The following is a 19295-nucleotide window of genomic DNA, read 5'->3' as shown; positions in this document are numbered from 1 at the left end:
TTTATATGTAATATATTGCAAAGGATATTTTACATATAGTTACTTATATTTACAGATTATCATGTTTGTTGTATAATGCAACATATACATATATATATATATTTAATATTTCAGATATATTACGAAAAATATATATATAAAATATAAGAAATATATTTTTATGGAAGCGCATGTAACATTAATACAGGATTCTCAAAGGGAAGGTACTTCAAATCCTTTCTGCAACTGTTTAAGGTATTGTTTGCGACATTCCATGTTATCAGCTGGTCTATTGTATGGCAGCCAAACTGGCTCTCCCACAAAGTATCTCTTTGCCTTTATGTAATTCTGAAAGAATTTTTTTATAAATTTTATAGAAAAATGTGTTTTTAGAATTTATGAGAAATTTAGAGGCAGGAAGAAAATCTTTTTTTTTTAAGGGAAAAATTTTTCTGGCAAGAAAAAAATTCACATAACTTTTATCTCACTTCTGACAATTTCAATATAACAATGATAATAACTTAATAAAATTAGAAATTTGTTTAAAATTTATGTAAAAAATTATTTATTCTCTTCTGTATCTCTAAGAAAAAATTTGAAAAAAAAAGATCAAAAATATATAATAAAAGGAAGACATTTAGATATATGCTTGGATGCTTACATTAATGTCCAAAGTGAAGCGGTGATAAATTCCACTAGGTATAATTATTAGATCGCCGGCCGTGACTTCAATTCGGATCCATTTATTATCCTTATCTCGTACATCGAAATAACCTGATCCATCCAGAACTAGACGTATCTCTTCATCGGTGTGAAGATGTTCGGTGAAGAAATTTTTCAACTGAAGATTAAATACTTATTAGATGAAGAGTTAATTACAAAAATTTTAGAAAACTGTAAATAATATTAAATATGCAGAAGCAGTTAACACAAATATATTTTTCATAACTAATATATGACATCTTCACATTATAAGTTTGTGAAAAAATTGAACATTTACATCAAGTGTTTAATGAACAAATAGATAAATACTTAGAGAAGAAGTGGCAAGAGATTGAATGCATATCTTTGCAACATTTTTGAAAAATTGTACAAATTTATTAACAAAACATAATTAAGCAATGAACTAAACTGAAACAAACTAATACTTATTCAAATTCCAAGAATTAAACTCCGATTGATCTGGTATTAAGCAAACTTATATGATTGTGTGAGAAATGACAAAATACAAAAATTTATATATTTTTACATTAATTTTGAATAGTGGCTATTTATATTTTTTCAAAATCTAAAGTTTGAATTTTATTAGTTAATGTAATCATTATATAATTAAATTAATTACAATATAATCGTTAAATCTGGTATTGTAACAGCAATCGAATCTAGAATTAGAGATAATATATTTTTCTTATACCTTTTCTTCATAATTTGCTAAACACTCTTTGGAGCATGTTATTTCATCTTCATATGTGTAACCGCGTTTCTCGCGTAATTCCTTCAAAGTAGCGTCCGTACTGTAATCGAGATAATTTATCTGCAAAAAATATTTCAAAAGCTACATTATACTAAATTAAAAATTTATATTATATATATATACAAAATTTTTTTTATTCGTGTAATAGAGTGTTAGGCCCCCTGCGCACAATAGAGAAAATATTAGGAATAAGAATTATTTTAAAATAATAAAATCGAAAAGATTCTAATATAAAAATACAAACTTGGATATAAAGAACTAATAAGGGCTAATAAATTAATAAGAATCCTTTATACTCGAATTTGTATTTGTATATCAGTTTTTTCGATTTTATTATTTTAAAATAATTCCTATTCCTAATATTTAATTATTATTTCTAATATTTTCTTTATTGTCCGCAGAGTCTAAGTACAAAAATTTATTATTAATATTAAAATAAATTCATATATTTAAGAGCCATATATATTTAAGAGCCAACTTTTCGAGCCATTATTAGGGTGTTATATTAAACTCAAGTTTATTCAATATATTATACAAAACATAATAAAATATAAATGGAAAGTATAAACGTTTCAACTGCACGTAGTCTTCTGCAGTATTATAAAAATTTCTTACAAACAACTTAATCCTAAACATTGGCAGTAATGAAATTACTATGAAACGAGCAATTTCGTGAAAATTGATGCGTATTATAATGTGTCATATTCGAATTGTCGTACGTGTATTCGTTGTGATATGATCAATCTTAGAGATGATACATGAATCCCGTAAAATTTCATCGTTGATATGCGAGAAATTGTTACTAGTAGAAAGCACTGTGAGTGATGAATAAAGATTACTTAAAATGTCAGATGTTATAAAAAATCAGTATGGAATTGGCATGCTTGCTTACGTATCGCTCTTCTTGACATATCCTTAGATAGACCGGTATGGTAAGACCGCTCTAATATTAAATATAATATTAAAATAATATATTAAATGTTATAATTGTGTGCGACACATGTGTTGTATGACATATATATTATATATAATGTATATTAGATATATTATTATATATAATATATTAAATATATTATATATATATATATATTTTATATATTATATATAATATATTAAATATATTATATATATATATTTTATATTATTATATATAATATATTAAATATATTATATATATATATATTTTATATATATTTTTAAATATTACATTTTATTATATATAATTATACATAATAATTTATATAATAAGTTATATATAATTTTATACAATATATATAATATTTTACCTTTAATAAAATAGTAAAGCAATATTTAAAAAGCGCGATATTAGATGTCGTTCCGTTCGTACAATATTGACAATTTGTCAAATCTTTATTGTCAGCTGATCGTCGAGGAACATCGGAATATTACGTGCGCGCGCGCGCGCGCGTATCGCGTCTCTCACCTAACCTAACCTGACCCTAACCTTAAAATATTCGACGCCCGTCGCGACGAACAGGTGATCCAGTGGCACGAATTCCGGCGGCTGCCTGTGATGTTCCAATCGTTGATCGGCATCGCTGCTATCCATATACCAGGCGCACACCATCGTTCGAAGTTCGAACCCGACAAAAGAACCCGGATAGAAAGAGCAAAGACGAAGGACGGACCTCTATGCGTCTTACTTTCGCGTTTAATCAGCTGCTATGTGACGTAAGCGATCTTGATAATTATCAAACGACTTTTGCCGGCATTTCTCGTCGACAAGGAGGGAGGGATAGGGAGAGGAAGGGGGAAGTATACAAATGGTACGAATGTTTATCAACGATTGTTTGTGACGATCAAGGGGACAAATTTCAAATAAGAGACTTCCGTTAAATACGAGAATTTTTGGTGAGCCAAATTTTTTTTTTTTTTTTTTTTTTTTGCGTTTTTTGCGTTTTTTGTATCATCGAATATTCTATAATTTTTATTAAAATTACATGATTTCATATATATATTTTTTTATATATGTCAATTATATTTTTTATCTTATTTTCGTTTTATAGAACGTTATACGTTTACAACATTGCAACACATTTTTGTAATTCTATTTGAATCTTCTCTGCCGTTGCTAGAAATCTGCTCAATAAGTATATATTATTTGCACTTTACAGAAAAAAAAAAAATATATATATATATGTATATATACATTAATTACTTCAATATTAAATAATAATAATGTATCCGTTTTTGTTGTAATGACAATTAGTTAAGAAAATCATTTATATTAGATACTAACATTGAAGAAGACTGCGTACAGTCGAAACGTCTGCAATTTTTATTATGTTATTTAAAATTTGAATTGCACTATCACTCGATTTAGCGTTAATTTTTAATTTTTGTAATCACCAGTTTATAAATCACAAGATGTATTCAAATATATTGTATTAAACATAACCACTTAATTTGCTCGTTAGTTGGCCTTGTTAACACATTAAGATTATTTATAATAATACACGAGCGTTACTTTTATTTTTATTTATAATTTATTTTTTGTCCATAATTTAAATAATATATATTATGTAAAATTCTTCCTCTTCTCTCTTTTCTTCAGCGGACAGAAAAGAATTACAACAGATATTTAGATAATTGTTTAAAGTAATTATTTTATTCACAATATCTTCTATTAGAAAACAGAGTAGAGATTATGTATTTAATCTAATATTATTATTTATTTTATACTACATATAATAGTCTCTTGAAAATATTATATATTTTATTACATTTGAGATTATGCCTTTACATTAATGTTTTCTTTTATCTTTTTCAGCTGATAAGCTCTCGCTCAAGATGGATGAGTTTTCCCAGGATATGCAGAAGCTCTTGTTAAAAAAAGAGCGAGAATATGGTCAATTAAAATTTGTCTCATCCCGAGCGACGAAGGAGACTTCATGTTTCATCGACGAGTTGGTACAGGCTGTCGTTGACATCATTCAAAAGTACAATCTATTCCCTGAGGACAGTAATCCCAAAGAAACCAGGAGCATCACCTTTACCGCTGCTCAGTGTTACAATTATCTTCTTTTGAACACTAATTTTCCCTCGCAACAGCTTCTTTTAGAGGACTTGCTGTATGGTCACTTGGTTGGCCTTTGGCCCACTTTATCGCCATATCTCTTTATACAGGTAATTCATATATCTAATAATGTTTAACAGAATATATATTATCTTTTGAGCATATTAAACAAATTTTTTATTTGAATGTGTTTTTTGATGTTTTATAAATTTTTTAATAAAAAAAATTACTCAAAGTCAATGTTTGTAGTATTATATACAGGACGTTAAAAAATTAGATCGACCAACTTTGAATGGAGAAAGAAGACTTCAAAATAAACATTTTTTGTTAATACTAATTTTTTTTACAACGTTTAGTTTTAATACTATATGATATGAGATATAAGTTTGTAACTTTTCAGTTTGTTACCTTTGTATTAAAATTAATGGAGGAATTTTTAAGCATTTACTGTAAAAAAAGTGAATTACTTTTATGTATTTGTTCCATGTTTTGTTCAAGATTAAAATACAATTTAATTTTTCCACTTATATGTTTATTTATTGTTTAAGTCATAAACTCCTATTTCATATCATATAGTATAAAACTAGAAACGTACAGAAAAATAGTATTAATAAAAAATGTTTATTTTGAAGTCTTCTATTTCCCTTCAAAATTTGTCGGTCTAATTTTTTAACACCCTGTATATATTATATATCAATTATTATCTTTTTGCTATATTGATAATTTATGATTCTTATAATTAAGAAACGAAAAAACAATTGCATTTAATCATACATTACTATATTTAATGTGTATTATAATTATAACAATTTTATATGTATTATAATTATTTGTTGTACTTTTTATTTATATTATTATAACTTGTATAGATAATATGGCGCCTGAAGTGCGAGTACATACTGGTCGAATCACTCATGTACATACCATTGGATTTGTGCGTGGAAATTCTGGAGGTGGCGATTAAATATGTGGACGAGCTGGAAATGTCGCGTGCCAAGTGTTTGATTCTCGGTCTGAATAACAAGACGTACGAAAAGTGCCTGCGGTTGCACTTGGGTACACTGTCGGAGAAGGATGTGACGGAACGCGCATGCCAATTAGTAGCGAGCTTTCAAGCAATGTTGGACCTGCTCGGTAATCCTAAATTCATCAGCGGTCCCGATTTATCCGAAGAGGCGAAATACGAGCAACATGGACTTATCCTAAAGTGCATCTTTCGCCATATCAAGATATGCATGAGCAAGAAAATAGAGACTCCCATGGATAATCTCTACTTGGAAAAACTGTTAAAGCTCACGTATGGCAATCTCTCTCACAATCGTGTAAATTACTATTGCATGCTCCCCGTCGACAAGGTGAAGTCTTTAGTGACGACGCTGGATCAGGAACTGATCACCTTGTTGCTGAACCAGATCAAGCAAGTCGACTGCTATGAATACATGGGCTGGTTAGAGTTCAATGATACCGAAAACATCATGATCTCCCTACAGCGTGCCATCATCATCGAGTGCCACTATTTTATAAGCTTTATGAAGGAGAATGAATTTGTGGAAAAGAACGATCATTTGCTCGATTGCCTGCAGACAATCATAGGTTTGGGAAACGGTAAGGAAGCCATGTTGACTCTTCAAGAACTATGTCATGGCATCGCCAATGGCAAACCAGAGGGTATAAGAGAATTGATGAAGCGGTACAAGGAATGGGACAAATCTACATTGTGTTTCCTCAATGAGAGAATACAATTGTTGCAGAAGGACGATTGCTGCGTCTTGCTCGAGTATCTCCATCACATGTTTGCGTATCCACACACCAAAATAGAAAAGTATCAAGCTTATGTGTTAGTATTGAGAGTGATAATACAGCAAAACATACAAGATATATATTACATCATAATAAAATACGTGCTGCGACATTTTGACGACAATCGTTTAGAATACTTGTACAATCATAAACTCTTTATAACGTTCATGCAACGCGACGTGTGCATAAGCGAATCCGAAAGACTGCTTATCCTTCTGATTTTTGTTCTATTGAACGCAAAGAAAGTGCTAACCACTCTAGTGGAGATTGCGATAGGGCACAACAAGTACGAGCGCATTATATTTACGCCAAAGGATATATTGCTCCTGCGATCGTTCTTCATTATACAAAACGACAACGAATACAATCTGCTGATGTATATCCTGAAGGAGGTCTGTCTGCAGAAGGATATTACTTGGTCTTGCAAGCATTTTCCGATTTTTATGAATACCATACTTGATCATAAGGTGATGATATATATATATAATATATAGATGATGATATACAGAGTGTCTTATTTTAACTTTCACATTGAGATTTCTCGAAAAACAAGGCTTTCGTCGAAAAATGTTTCATATAAAAATTGTAGGATTTCGAAGGGGACGTCTTGTCTAAGCATAGTCTTACCACCTTTCAGGTGGAGGCATTTTTGAGATTTTGAGGTCATCGTTACTTTTTTAAACGGAATCGCCATAATTTTCTTACATCGATTCTTCGTAATTTACCGTAAAAAATTTTTAGAGGACTAGTCGAAAAATGAATAATTTACAAGGTATTTTATGCTTCATTCCGAAATTTCATATTTTTTGTCAAAATGTGTTGGAATAAAGCAAAAATATATTTAATAAATAAAATATTTCTTAAACTATTCATTTTTTATTACTCTAATAATTTTTTACATCAAACGGAACCACCATAATTTTCTTACATAAATTGATTCTTATTACAAGGAATTTTAAAAAATAATGATGACTTTGAAATCTCAAAAATGTCTACACCTGGAAAAAAACTATATTTACATTATTTTTTTGACAAAACTTTCCTTTAAAATTCTACAACTTTTGTGTGAAACATTTTTCGATAGAAACCTTGGTTTTCGAGGAATCTCAATGCGAAGTTAAAATGGGACGCTCTGTATAATATATAATTATAGATAAGACATAAGGATAAATATCTCTTGAAACTTTGTTTATCATTTTTTACATTTTTCAACAATTTCTCTTCCATAGTTGATAACTCCGGATGATCTGATGAATATCGTTTACATCCCCTACCTGATCGACAGCAGTTTCCACTACTTCAATTTTCTCTGCGTGCTGACGCACATGTACGATATCGTGTTAGAAAGGGTTTGCACGCCCAAGATGGATTACCCGCTCCTGATCATAGCGTTGACCAAGAAAATGTCATTGATAAGGAGATGCGAGCCGAGCTGCCTAAGGAGCACCATTCACGACCTGATAGGCCATATAACACGCATATTGAACGTCCTGTTCTACATACCGAATATACTGACGGTGAATCAGCAACGCGAGGTGATCGACGCGATCGACGACTGCGTGGAGCCGATCGATCGTGCCCGGCTGTCGCCCCTGTGGCACATACTCAACGGCACCGTGCTGGACATAATCCAGGATTATGAGAGACGTTGCTTCGCCATGCATCGACGATTGCGGATGGATCCGCTATGCGAGCCCAAATTGCGCGAGTACGTCCAGTCCTTTCGGCTCGATCGGGAGAGCTTTCTGCGTCACATGATCTTGCACGCCACCGAGAAGGAATACGAGATCTTCGCGCTCGAGTTGACGACGATATTCTGGTGCAACTTCGGTTGGGCCAACGAGTTGGAGGCCTACGAAAATGTGCTGCGCATCACCGGCGAAGCGGCGCAGTTGGCCCTGGTGTTCCACAAGACGTTTCCCAACGACACATTCGTATCGCTGATACGCGCCCTCGTCAACTATTGCGACGTGTTCGCCCACATTAATCGCAATATGAACGATCAACAAATGGCGATCCGTCGTATCCTGGTGAAAACTCTGTGCTCCCTGAAAGATTCGACCGACAAGACATACGTCGGCCAAATGTACGGCCTCCTACTCGCGCGTGTCAAGGACAGCTTAACCAAGAATTCATATTCATATATAGAACATTATTTCCACGAGGTCGACGACTGGATCGACGTGTACCTCGTTCAATGCGAGGGACTAATGACGCCAGTAAAAGAATCCAAAAAGTGAGTGATATTTTCTATTCATTTTTTTTATAACGGTGTTTCAGGAGGAATGGTCAACATTCTAGGATATGATTGTACATATCATTTTAAGCAAAAAAATTTATATAAACATGTGTCCTATTCTGAATGATTATAAAAATACAACGTGTTCATACGTATTCAGTTTTAAGAACGAATACATTCATTAACTTATTAGAACCAAATTCTATGAATTAATTGCATGAAATTTCAAGCTTACAATACATTTGAATAATTAATATTAATTAGTAATAATAATTTTGTCATAAGTGCGAATATGAGCCATTTTAATTACACCAAAAACCAAAAATTTTAAACTAACACAGGACTTATCAAACGTGACCTAATGTTTACATTCGTAACTTTGGTAAATAGGAAACGACAAAAATTTAATATAATTGTTATAGCCATTTAGTTCTACTAAGTTAATAAATGTATTCGTTCTTAAACTTGAACATGTTGTATCTTTATAATCGTTTAGAATAGAACACGTGTTTATATAAATTTTTTTGCTTAAAATGATGTGCATAATCAAGTCCTAGAATGCTGACCATCTTGTATATATTTTTTAGTTTATTTAAATTTTACTTTTTATCATTTTTTATTTTTTTTTCTAATTTTACAAGGAAATATTTTTAAAAAACTTTGAAAGCTATCTTCTATATTTTACCGAAAAAGAAAAAAATGTGTGTGTGTGTGTGTGTGTATTGCAGAATAAAATAGAAAAAGAGAGACGATAATATTGAAGAATTTATGTATTTCAGCAGCTCGAATGACTCGGACAGCTCAGATGATGATGATGCGAGTTTGAAAGATATACAAGAATTAGAAGAGGTTCCCAAGTTAAGTAGCAAGGAAATCGAAATGTTTAATTCCTACAGATTTATACGCGAATGCATCAAGATATCCAACAGAGGAACGCATCGTTGCGTCGAGCGGATATGGGATGTTATATTCGCAAAAAAGGAAGTGTAATTTTAGCTTCGATAAAGTGTGAAAACAATATTTGTATACGCCGTCTTCTTTTAGTATAATTTTATATAAAAAAAAAGGCACGCTCTCTTGTGTGTCCATAAAATATTTCCATCAGAATACATCATTTCCCTTTGTCTTGATACAATCAAATAAGGCACTTTCGTTTTTTTTCTCGCAAAATTGAGAAAGACAAAGTATGCAAATTTTTTTTACATTGTATAAAATCGATATTTTTTACTACTGATCGCTCTTTATACTTATTTGCAAACAATTTTCAAATCAAACGTTTCGAAAATTCCATAAAATTTGTTAGTAATGTAAAAAAGGATATGTGAAAACTTTTGAAGTTTATATATTTTATTTGATAAAAACAAATCGCTAATTTTTTTTTAAATACCTTGCTAAATATTTTTTTCGGAATTTCTGAAACATTTGATTTAACTCGATTTTGCGAGTTATTTTTCTAACTAAATGCCACAACATATAAATTCTATACATAGTATACTTACCATTAAATAGCACAATAACGAACCGAGTGCTACGTATGTAAAAAATGAGAGATAGAAAAACTTCTTCGAAAGAACTTTTCATCATTGAAAAGTATAAATAATCGTATTTTTCTACTTTTTTATTTGCAATTATTTTTAAAAATAACATTTATTATTTAAAATAATTGAAATTATTTGCACAAATTGTATAGATATACAAATAATTGCAATATGTAATAATTACAAATGTCATTATCTATATATCTATAATTATAGAGGTATATATAACTTTCTAATTTATGTAGTTTCGTATTTATTTATATTTTCCTTTGCAAACAAATTTGTTAAGAAAAAAAAAAAAGAATTATCTTACAAATAATTCTCAAAAAGTGCAGTTTCGCATTATATACTTTTCGTTAAAGTCTCTTTAGTATCTTTACCGATTTTTATCTACCTCGGAAAAGACGTGTTTTAGTCTTCATGTATATATATCAAGTATGTGATAATTTAGCAATAATCTTGCGTTCTTGTAAGATAGTTGTGTAAAAAGACAGAAGGCAACGAAAGATTGTTCAACTGCGCAAAAGAATAATTTTGCGAGATAGATATCGTATTTTGTATAAGGAGCAAAAAAAATTGCACAACCGCGCATGAATTTTTTTTTTTCAAGAATTATCCTCAAGGAATTTATACTCTGATTCGATTATTTTACGTTAAGAGGTCCCATGCGTGGGATCATCTCTTGCTTCGCCACGACAAAAAAACTGCCGAGTCGATACGTTACTGTATATATTGTAAGAGAAAATACATTACGAGCAATTATTTTAATGTGACTTTTTTTCAAAACACCGTTTGGAAAGTTTTTTTTTCGCAAAACTCGACAACCACGTGCAATAATACGATATTATGCTTGACACATTAATGTGATTTGAAACGTTAATGTAAATATCGCATATGTCTCTAATAGAAGATAAATATTTTATTACACATGCGCGTTATTTAAGATGTTACTTTTCTTTCCTATATTTGCGGTTTAAAAAAAACTTACTATAAATTTATTATTTATATATACATTATACTTGATTATTTATATTGATAAAAAAGATTTACTTATTAATTTAAAAATCATGTATTTTTTAATATAATAAATTTTAGCATTTAAGTTTTCATTATAATTTTAACAATAATATTCTAACTTTTTTTAATATTTCAATTTTAATTATTGACAAGATTTTTTTAATATCGACTATATTTTCAAGAAAAAAAAAACGCTAGAAGTCTTCCACAGAGTCTACTTCGTATTTGTGTATCAAATGAATATTTATGTATGATGAATATATATATGTACAACAGGACCTGTTGCACTAATGATTGATTAATAAAATAGATATGGAAGAGAGATGTGCGAAATGAAATATAAAAGGATTTTATTTTTTAAAACATATGTATATATGCGGTCGTTATTTTAATCAAGAGTCTCTTTCTTCTCCTTAAATCACAAACGACGTTAGATTTTTTTATTATTATTATCGTACACAAATCGAATTACGATCGTCTAATAAATTCGAATTCGTTACAACGGATATATTATTCCAATTTCCCGTAAACAATTAAGATTCAACATACACTTTTCGGTGTAACTGCAATTTGCAGAAGCAAAATCAATCGGGAAAAAAAAAAAAAAAAAAAAAAATTATAAATATACACTGTTTTGTTCTTTCTTTTTTTTATCGCAGGATCGTGTGTTTAATCGGTAGCAAACTATCATCAGTTTCGAACATCATTATATTTGCGCGATAGCGCCAAATGCCATTATTAGTGCAAAAAAAAAAGAAGAAACTTGCGAATAAAGAGAAAAATGTGCACCAATCTCACAACTCTTTAATTTAAATCTTTGTAAAAAACTAAGAAATCGATGGGCACAGCTCCAGATCTGATACTTTAATTTAACACTTTTGTAGCGATGAGAAAGAAAAGGCTCCTGGTACCTTGCCGACCATGTCGGAATCGTGATGTCAGAGGCGAGAAAATACACGCTATTTTTTTTTAGATGCCATTTCTAAATAAAAACATATTTGCATAAAATAACACTTAAGATCTCTTTAATACACTTCTAAAAAACGCCGAAAACTATCCTTTTCCCTTTATAATCAATCAACAGCTGTAAAATGTAATATTATGAGGCCCAGTCCTTCTGGTCTTTGCACATGCGCAGTCATTCCGCATGTCAAAGTCTGATATCTCGATCATTTTAGGGTTGTTGATTGACTGTCAAGGGAAAAGAATAGTTTTCGGCGTTTTTTAGAAGTGTATTAAAGAGATCTTAAGTGTTATTTTATGCAAATATGTTTTTATTTAGAAATGGCATCTAAAAAAAAATAGTGTGTTTTCTCACCTCTGACGTCACGATTCCAATATGGCCGCGGTGAGCACCCAAGAGCCTTAAAGCTAAAAAAAAATAGCTCGTCAATAAAGTAAAATAAAGAAGAGAGAAAAAATCGCGATAATTGTTCTCCGGCCGAGAAGAATATTCAAAGAATGTACAAATACAACTGCGATTTTATATAAGTGCCTCAACTCATTCGTTCGTGACTAGATTCCCATGCTGGTGGCCCATACTTCAACGTAAAAAGCCTGTTAAAACGATTATTTGGTATATCCGTTTAGATAATTCGTCAAAGATTGCTATCTTAAATATGTTTTTTTTCCCAATCAAAAATATTGTCAAGTAATTCGGATGCAAAAGAAAACTATTGGTAAAGAATTTTTTTCGTCGTAGGAAAATATATCTTAAAAAATAATTATGAGAAGCGGACAATCTCTATCGTTTCGGCAAAAACGAAAAAATGACGCAAAAAAATTACTACAGAAGGAAGAAAAAAATTGAAGCATTCTAGTTTCATCTGCCCACACATTATATATATATATATATCCCTCTACTTATAATTACAATAAAGCATTTTGCACAGCCGTGCACGAAAGAAAGGGACTGCACTTGGTCTATTATGCACATTTTTTTCTTTTGTTTCGCTCTAAGAGAGATATTCACTCCGAAATATATTTCGTCTCCTCAGAAGTGTTTCAAGATAATTAGCTTTTATTATGTATACTTCGATACTCGCTATATAATATATTTACAGATTCTTCATATTGTAAAAAATATATAACGTATTTCGTACTCAATATATCAGATACGCAGGTAGTAGTACTGAAAGGCCGATATACACATATCTAAATCGTGGTGTTTTTTCCTGCTCTTTCTTTTTTCTTTTCTCTCTTTACTCCAATTATTAATTAATATACATATGGAGCATTCCATGTCAAGAAAGCCACCTTTATTGCAAAAAAAAACGATCTTTTTTTTTTCATTTTTAACAGCTAAATTTTATCCTTAACATCCCTACATTAACCTAGAATTTAAAAATGACGCCTCATTCTATCTCGATATGTCAGATATGTGCTTAATCCCATTAACAGAAAGGATGAAAGGTTTGAGACTTTGCACGTATAAATTGCATAAAACTCAAAGAGTTTTTGGTCTAAATCCTAGCTCAGATTTTCAAAATTCAGAATGGCAAATCCATTTTGTGCGATTTTAGTTTCGCCATATTATTAAACATATATCTGATATAGGGTCAATTCCAACTTCTTGGTAAATTTTATCTGATAGATAGCATATGTCCGTTGTCTTTTTTTTTAAACTTATCTGAAAAAAAAAACGAAAATGCTATGTCAAGTAAAATTTACCAAGAGGTTGGAACAACCGGCCCATATTGGGATAGAATAAGGTACCATTTTTAAACCGTAAAAGATAACATTCTGCAACTCCTAGGATTTAGTGTAGGAATGTTAAGAATGATAAAATTTTGTTAAAAACAAAAAAAGTCGGTTTTTTGCAATAATAAAAATGACTCACTTGACATGGAATGCTCCATATATGCATGTATGTGTGTGTGCCCCAATTGCATAATAAATGCGCACGTATATCTCCAATTGTTGCTGCATCTTATACACACATCTTTGTATATCGCGTTTCGATTTCTTTTCTCGATCCTTCCTCGAAGGAAGATGAGCGATTCGCCGAATTCGTAAAATAAAATTCGAACGAGAGAGAAACAATTCTGGTCCTTAGGTGTATGATATGCTGGCCGTCGATTTTAATTAGCGCAATCCTTCCTCGACGCTTCCTCATCTTCTCCGCCGACGATAGCTCCCCAAATAAAAATATTTATTTTATTAGAATTCGTTTTTTTTATTATTATAGATAGATTAATCCTTTAAAAATTTTCAATTGCTGCTTTAGAAAAATAGCGTATGCATAATCTTGAAAGTTGGACACGTGGCGAGACTCTCTCTTTCTCTCTCTCTCCTTCTCATACACAAATATATAAATAGATTTTTCAAGTACATCAAATACTTGGTGAGCTATCTAGGCGGATGACGGCCTTGTGCGTCCTTTGTGTATATGTACGTATTATATGTAAAACGGGGCGGAAAAAAAAAGATAAGAAGTGTGATACACAAAAAGTCTGCTGAAGACGATTTTTTAAAAACGCTTTACAAAGAGAGAGAGGCCCTTGGATCGAAGCCGGGAAGAGGAGGCTTCGATTTATTGTTATTCGATATTACAAAAGGCGCGGAGTTACTATGTGACAAAGTAATATGGCTTGCTTAAAGTGAAACGTTCCTTTTTATTTTTTTTATCCTTCGTCTTTGGACCGCGAACCACACGAGATAATTCGCGACCGCAAGTTCTCCGGCCTCGTTAAATTCTTTTCTTTTTTTTTAACACACGAACTCCAGAAAAAAGAAAAAAAAGAATACAAAGAGTGCCGTTCGAAAATTGTACACACAACTTTTTTACAACAATATTTAAGATTCCACGCGTGGTCTCTTTCTCTCTCTCTCTCTCTCAAATATCATGAACCTCCTTCCAAAAATATCTAAGATCGATCTATCAATCGTAGAAATACTGTACATCAGTTCAACCTTTTCTTTCTTTTATTGTTTTTTTTAGCTCTTAATTTTTTCGCAATTTTCCTCGAAAGTATTGGAAAATAGTGTCGCGCGTATACGAATGATATATATGATATATATGCGTTAAAATTGTAAATTAGAATATACGGAGGCTATGAAAATTATAAATATGCATCTCTTGTTGCAGAAGACGATATCCTTCAGTAAAATCGCTAAAAGGAGGTCGAGTGACCCACGTTCATCTTTCAGTTTTGCATTTAACCCTCGGATGCGAAACGACTGATAAAAAATTGCTCACAAGTTTAAAAATAGAAATTGAGAAGATAGGCTTGATGCTTCTCCAAAAATTAAATTCTAGAAGAGAAACATCCTCCAAGAGCTTTGAAAATAAGATCATAGAAAAAATAAGAACAATCCCTTTTATGCATCCAAGAGTCAAATGACAAATGCATCGAACTGAATAACAATGTAATATAACTGTTATTACGCCGTTTATATATCAGATAATACGATTTTGATCACACGCGAGAAATATTACACACACACACCTATCGCTATTATAGTTACTCATTTGAAATTGATTGAATGTAAAATCGCATATCTTTCGATTTTTTTGCAGTCTCTCTCGATAAAGAATAACTTCGCATATTTCTAAATATAAAATAATGAGTGTACTTTGTAAAATTTTTTTTTTTTTAAGGATTCGATCAATCTCACGAGTCACTTCAGAGAAGGAGAACCGTTGTGTTTTTCAATTTCTTGTTACATGCATCGGATTTCTTGCTCTCACAAACTCAACAATATTTCGTACAGTGAGATTCTGTGGATTTTTTTTTTTCTCCAAAAGCAATAGAAAGTATCGTAAATTGCATTTTTTCTGAATATTTTCAATTGCATAATCATTTAATATTTTTTGTTATTAAATATCTTCAACGTTTTAACTTCATATTTGGATTATGCAATTTTTCATGTAAAGATACGAATATTTCTCGAAAAAAGACAGAGAGTTCTGTTGTTACGATACTTTTCACATTGATGTTGTCATTATCATTTTATCAGCAAATGTGAACAATAGCACGTATTTTATGATTTGCAGTTGAAGGGATCAGTGCGAATTCTCGCAATTTTTTAAAACTCTACTATGGATAAACTATTGTGCTCTGTCATTGGTGTGTAAGATCACTCGTTATTTTAAAGTCATCAATCTTATAGCGATCAAATGTGCAGTCTTGTGATTTATGCAGTACAAACCTTTTTTTTACCGTACAAAGCTTACAAATTACGAGTTTAGATTGACATTATTACGTTTTAATTAGCCTTACGAAACGTTTCTTTTAATTATTTCCATCATTGTGTCACAACAGTCTACGATTTTGTTTGATTTTAATAAATTAAAGGCAACTCTCTTCAATTTTCGGCCTTTAATTTATTAAAATTCAATTTTATAATCACACTATTACTTTAGTTTGCTCTGCTTCTTCCATGCATTTAGAGTTTTACAAATACAAATATTGCGCTGTATGTCAAATATCTTGTAACAGATATTAAAGCAAAAGTAAGATATTAGTATTTGCTACGCAAAGGATCACAAGAAATTCTCACAACACTTGAATTATCCATTAATTATTAGAGTGTCGCATAAAACTTGATTCTTTGAGTGTCTTTTCTTCTTGCGTACAATAAAATAGTTCACTGTTAGAACTATACAACCGATATACAGGATGTTTTGATCTGCTAAGTATATTTTGAAGTATTTTAAGATGTTTCAAAAAGAAATTATTTTAAAAAAAGGCAAATGTTACGATAAGACTATCTCTCTTTAACATGAATAACTCTTTTTCCTTTTGAAATATCTTTTTGTATTTTTAAAAATACAACAAAGACATTTCGGACATGATAAAATTAGATGAAACACCCTGTACATTAATGTCTCTGACGTCTCATACAAAAATGTTTTAGGTAATATCTCGCTCTCTCGTTAATCAGCCTCCTTAGCTTAAATTGATACAACAATTGCACAGAGAGAATTTACTCTCGAAATCAAACTCCACCTTCAATCAGATGGATTGCGTAAACCTTCGCACTACTACTGCATGCAAATCATGCGATATATCAGATTAAACTTTCACTCTCAAACTTAGCCCCCTTAACTCCTTGCTGAATCTACCACCATACTATAAACGGTCGACCATCACAGTGATTCCTTCAAAGTCTGCGAGTATTTCCTCTTTTTTTTTCTTTCTTTCTTTAGCGCAGCACCTAATCTCAATTTGTGAACCAGAATGCGAAAAACCTACGTGCAACGATTTTGTCTGAAATTGAGCATCGAAAGCCGATATCGAATTTGGATTTTTACGGTTTTTTCGACACTTCTCTTCTCGCGCGAGCGGAGTATTGGTCCTTTTGCCGAGGAAAAGCTACCTTTCGCTCGCTCTCTCTCTTTCTTAAATCTATATTATTTATATATATATATGTATATATATTACAATAATATTACATACAATAATACTATATTCGCGTATAATAAAATATCTGTGTTCAACGCCGCCGCCGTTCGCCGGACGGTCTTCCCAGTTAGAAAAGGAGAGAACTGTAGTCCCCCGTAGTTGGAGAATTCATACAGCGTTCAACTCATAAGTTAGCCTTGGCAGATGCGCAGCACATTCCCAAGGTTGAAGAAGAAATTTCCAGAAGTAGGATCATCTCTTCTGGACCAGGACCTGGCTGATGACGACTCTGCCACTGTACACACTGTATCATCCTTTAGCATTGTATCCCACCTTGTGCCTCCTCCCTTAACAAGGGAGAGAAACAGCGAAGAAATCCTCGCAGGACCAGAACTGGGAAAAACGAAAGCACGCCGGAAATGAAGAGGACAAAACGACGGAGAGCTCTTCCTCTTGATAAACACACTGTACACACCTGTACCTAATATTTTCCTTCACCTAGTTCGGTCCGCGGATAAATAATTGGGACCATCGGGGCTTTTGATTAAGTATTAGAGGACGCTGCAGCAGCAATAGGTCTTCTTCTCCTTCTCGGGGCTGAAGTTCATCTCGCGAACAATCTCGGCGAACATCTCGTTGACGTTTGTGCGATTCTTGGCGCTCGCCTCCACGAACGGGCAGCCCCAGAGCTGCGCGAGCTGGTGGCCCTCCTCGGTGCCGACCTCCCGCTGATGCTCCAGGTCGAGCTTATTCGCCACCAGTAGCACCGGCACCCGTTCCGTACCCTTGACCCGGGTGATGAGCTCCTTCATCGCCTTGATGTCCTGGAAGGTCTGATGATTCGTCAGGCTATAAACCACGACGAAGCCCTGACCGTTCTTGATGTAGAGGTCGCGCATCGACGCGAACTGCTCGGTGCCGGCCGTATCCAGGATCTCGAGGACGCACGGCGAGTTGTCGACCTCGATCTCCTTTCGGTAGAAGTCCTCGATCGTCGGATCGTACTTTTCCATGAAGCAGCCGGATACGAATTGCACGGTGAGCGCACTCTTGCCCACCCCGCCCGAGCCGAGGACCACCACCTTGAACTCGCGCATCTCGTCGACGTCGTCGTCGTCGGCTCCTCCTCGCCTCCCTCTACGCCCGCCTCTCTTTCTTCTCCTGGACGTGTCCAGGACCGCGCCGGGGTGTCCAGGAGCGCGTGGTCTCACCCAAGATAGAGGAGAGTAGACGAAGGAAAGAGTGTAAAGAGAGAGATAGAGAATGGAATGGGACAGATTATCGAGTACCACACTTCACCTACCCAGGCTACTAGGCTGAAGAGGAAACAAGAAAACCCCCCCTTTTTTCTCTCGTCCTCGTCCTCGCGTCCTTCTTCCTCGCCTCGTCGTCGCGACGACAATCCGCGCCCGTCCTCCTCCCGTCCAGCCGCGAACAAAGACGCATCGACGACCTTACGGAGAGTCAGGGGAACCGAACTGTCGAGAAGCGAGACGAGAGTCGGCCGGATCACGCGAATCGAGAATCGACCTGCGCCGCCTCGTCGCGAGTCATCAGCTGCCACGATATTATTGTTATTACGGCGACGCAGCTACGCCAGGACATGACGACACCGGGGACTCGACACCGCGCACACACTCTTTATTCTACTGTATGCAAGCACGTATGTACGTACAACGACACAGGCTCCTGTCTCTCTCTACTGTCCTGCCTGCCTGCCTATCTGCCCGTCTGTGCCTGTCGTCTCTACTCTACCTCCTCTTCCTGCCCCCACCCCTTCCCCTCCCTGTCGTCCAATCCCGACAGATCTGACATGCGCGACGCCGCCATCTTATCGCCGCTGCTAGACTTTTCTTCGAACGAA

At 33.3% G+C, this 19295-nt stretch overlaps 3 protein-coding genes across 6 annotated transcripts; 1 reads left to right on the top strand and 2 right to left on the bottom strand.

Moving 5' to 3' along the window:
• Positions 1–35: 35 nt before the first annotated feature.
• Positions 36–3052, bottom strand: Adi1 (acireductone dioxygenase 1). The gene is made up of 4 exons (XM_083039868.1): positions 2919–3052; positions 1394–1513; positions 641–820; positions 36–327 (listed from the first exon to the last, which is right to left on the bottom strand). Exons 1-4 carry the CDS (start codon positions 3039–3041, stop codon positions 193–195), a joined length of 558 nt encoding a protein of 185 aa, XP_082895994.1. The 5' UTR covers positions 3042–3052; the 3' UTR covers positions 36–192.
• On the top strand, positions 3005–11607 carry LOC145937039 (uncharacterized). 4 transcript variants are annotated; one of them, XM_083039835.1, is made up of 5 exons: positions 3005–3145; positions 4245–4600; positions 5360–6757; positions 7520–8526; positions 9312–11607. In XM_083039835.1, the coding sequence occupies exons 2-5, from the start codon at positions 4265–4267 to the stop codon at positions 9517–9519; spliced, it is 2949 nt and encodes a 982-aa protein (XP_082895961.1). In that variant the 5' UTR covers positions 3005–3145; positions 4245–4264; the 3' UTR covers positions 9520–11607. The 4 variants fall into 4 exon arrangements, with proteins under 4 accessions (XP_082895961.1, XP_082895936.1, XP_082895955.1 ...); XM_083039810.1 differs by having other exon boundaries at positions 9309–11103; XM_083039829.1 differs by having other exon boundaries at positions 3127–3240; positions 9309–11104.
• Positions 11608–13086: 1479 nt separating this feature from the next.
• Rap2l (Ras-associated protein 2-like) lies at positions 13087–19190 on the bottom strand. The gene is made up of 2 exons (XM_083039878.1): positions 17907–19190; positions 13087–17824 (listed from the first exon to the last, which is right to left on the bottom strand). Exon 1 carries the CDS (start codon positions 18526–18528, stop codon positions 17983–17985), a length of 546 nt encoding a protein of 181 aa, XP_082896004.1. The 5' UTR covers positions 18529–19190; the 3' UTR covers positions 13087–17824; positions 17907–17982.
• Positions 19191–19295: the final 105 nt, after the last annotated feature.

Source organism: Prenolepis imparis, unplaced genomic scaffold, assembly GCF_030444845.1.
Source record: "Prenolepis imparis isolate NDT839.2.m4 unplaced genomic scaffold, iyPreImpa1.0 SCAF_1, whole genome shotgun sequence".
NCBI lineage: Eukaryota > Metazoa > Arthropoda > Insecta > Hymenoptera > Formicidae > Prenolepis > Prenolepis imparis.
This window is presented reverse-complemented; position numbering and strand designations above follow the sequence as displayed.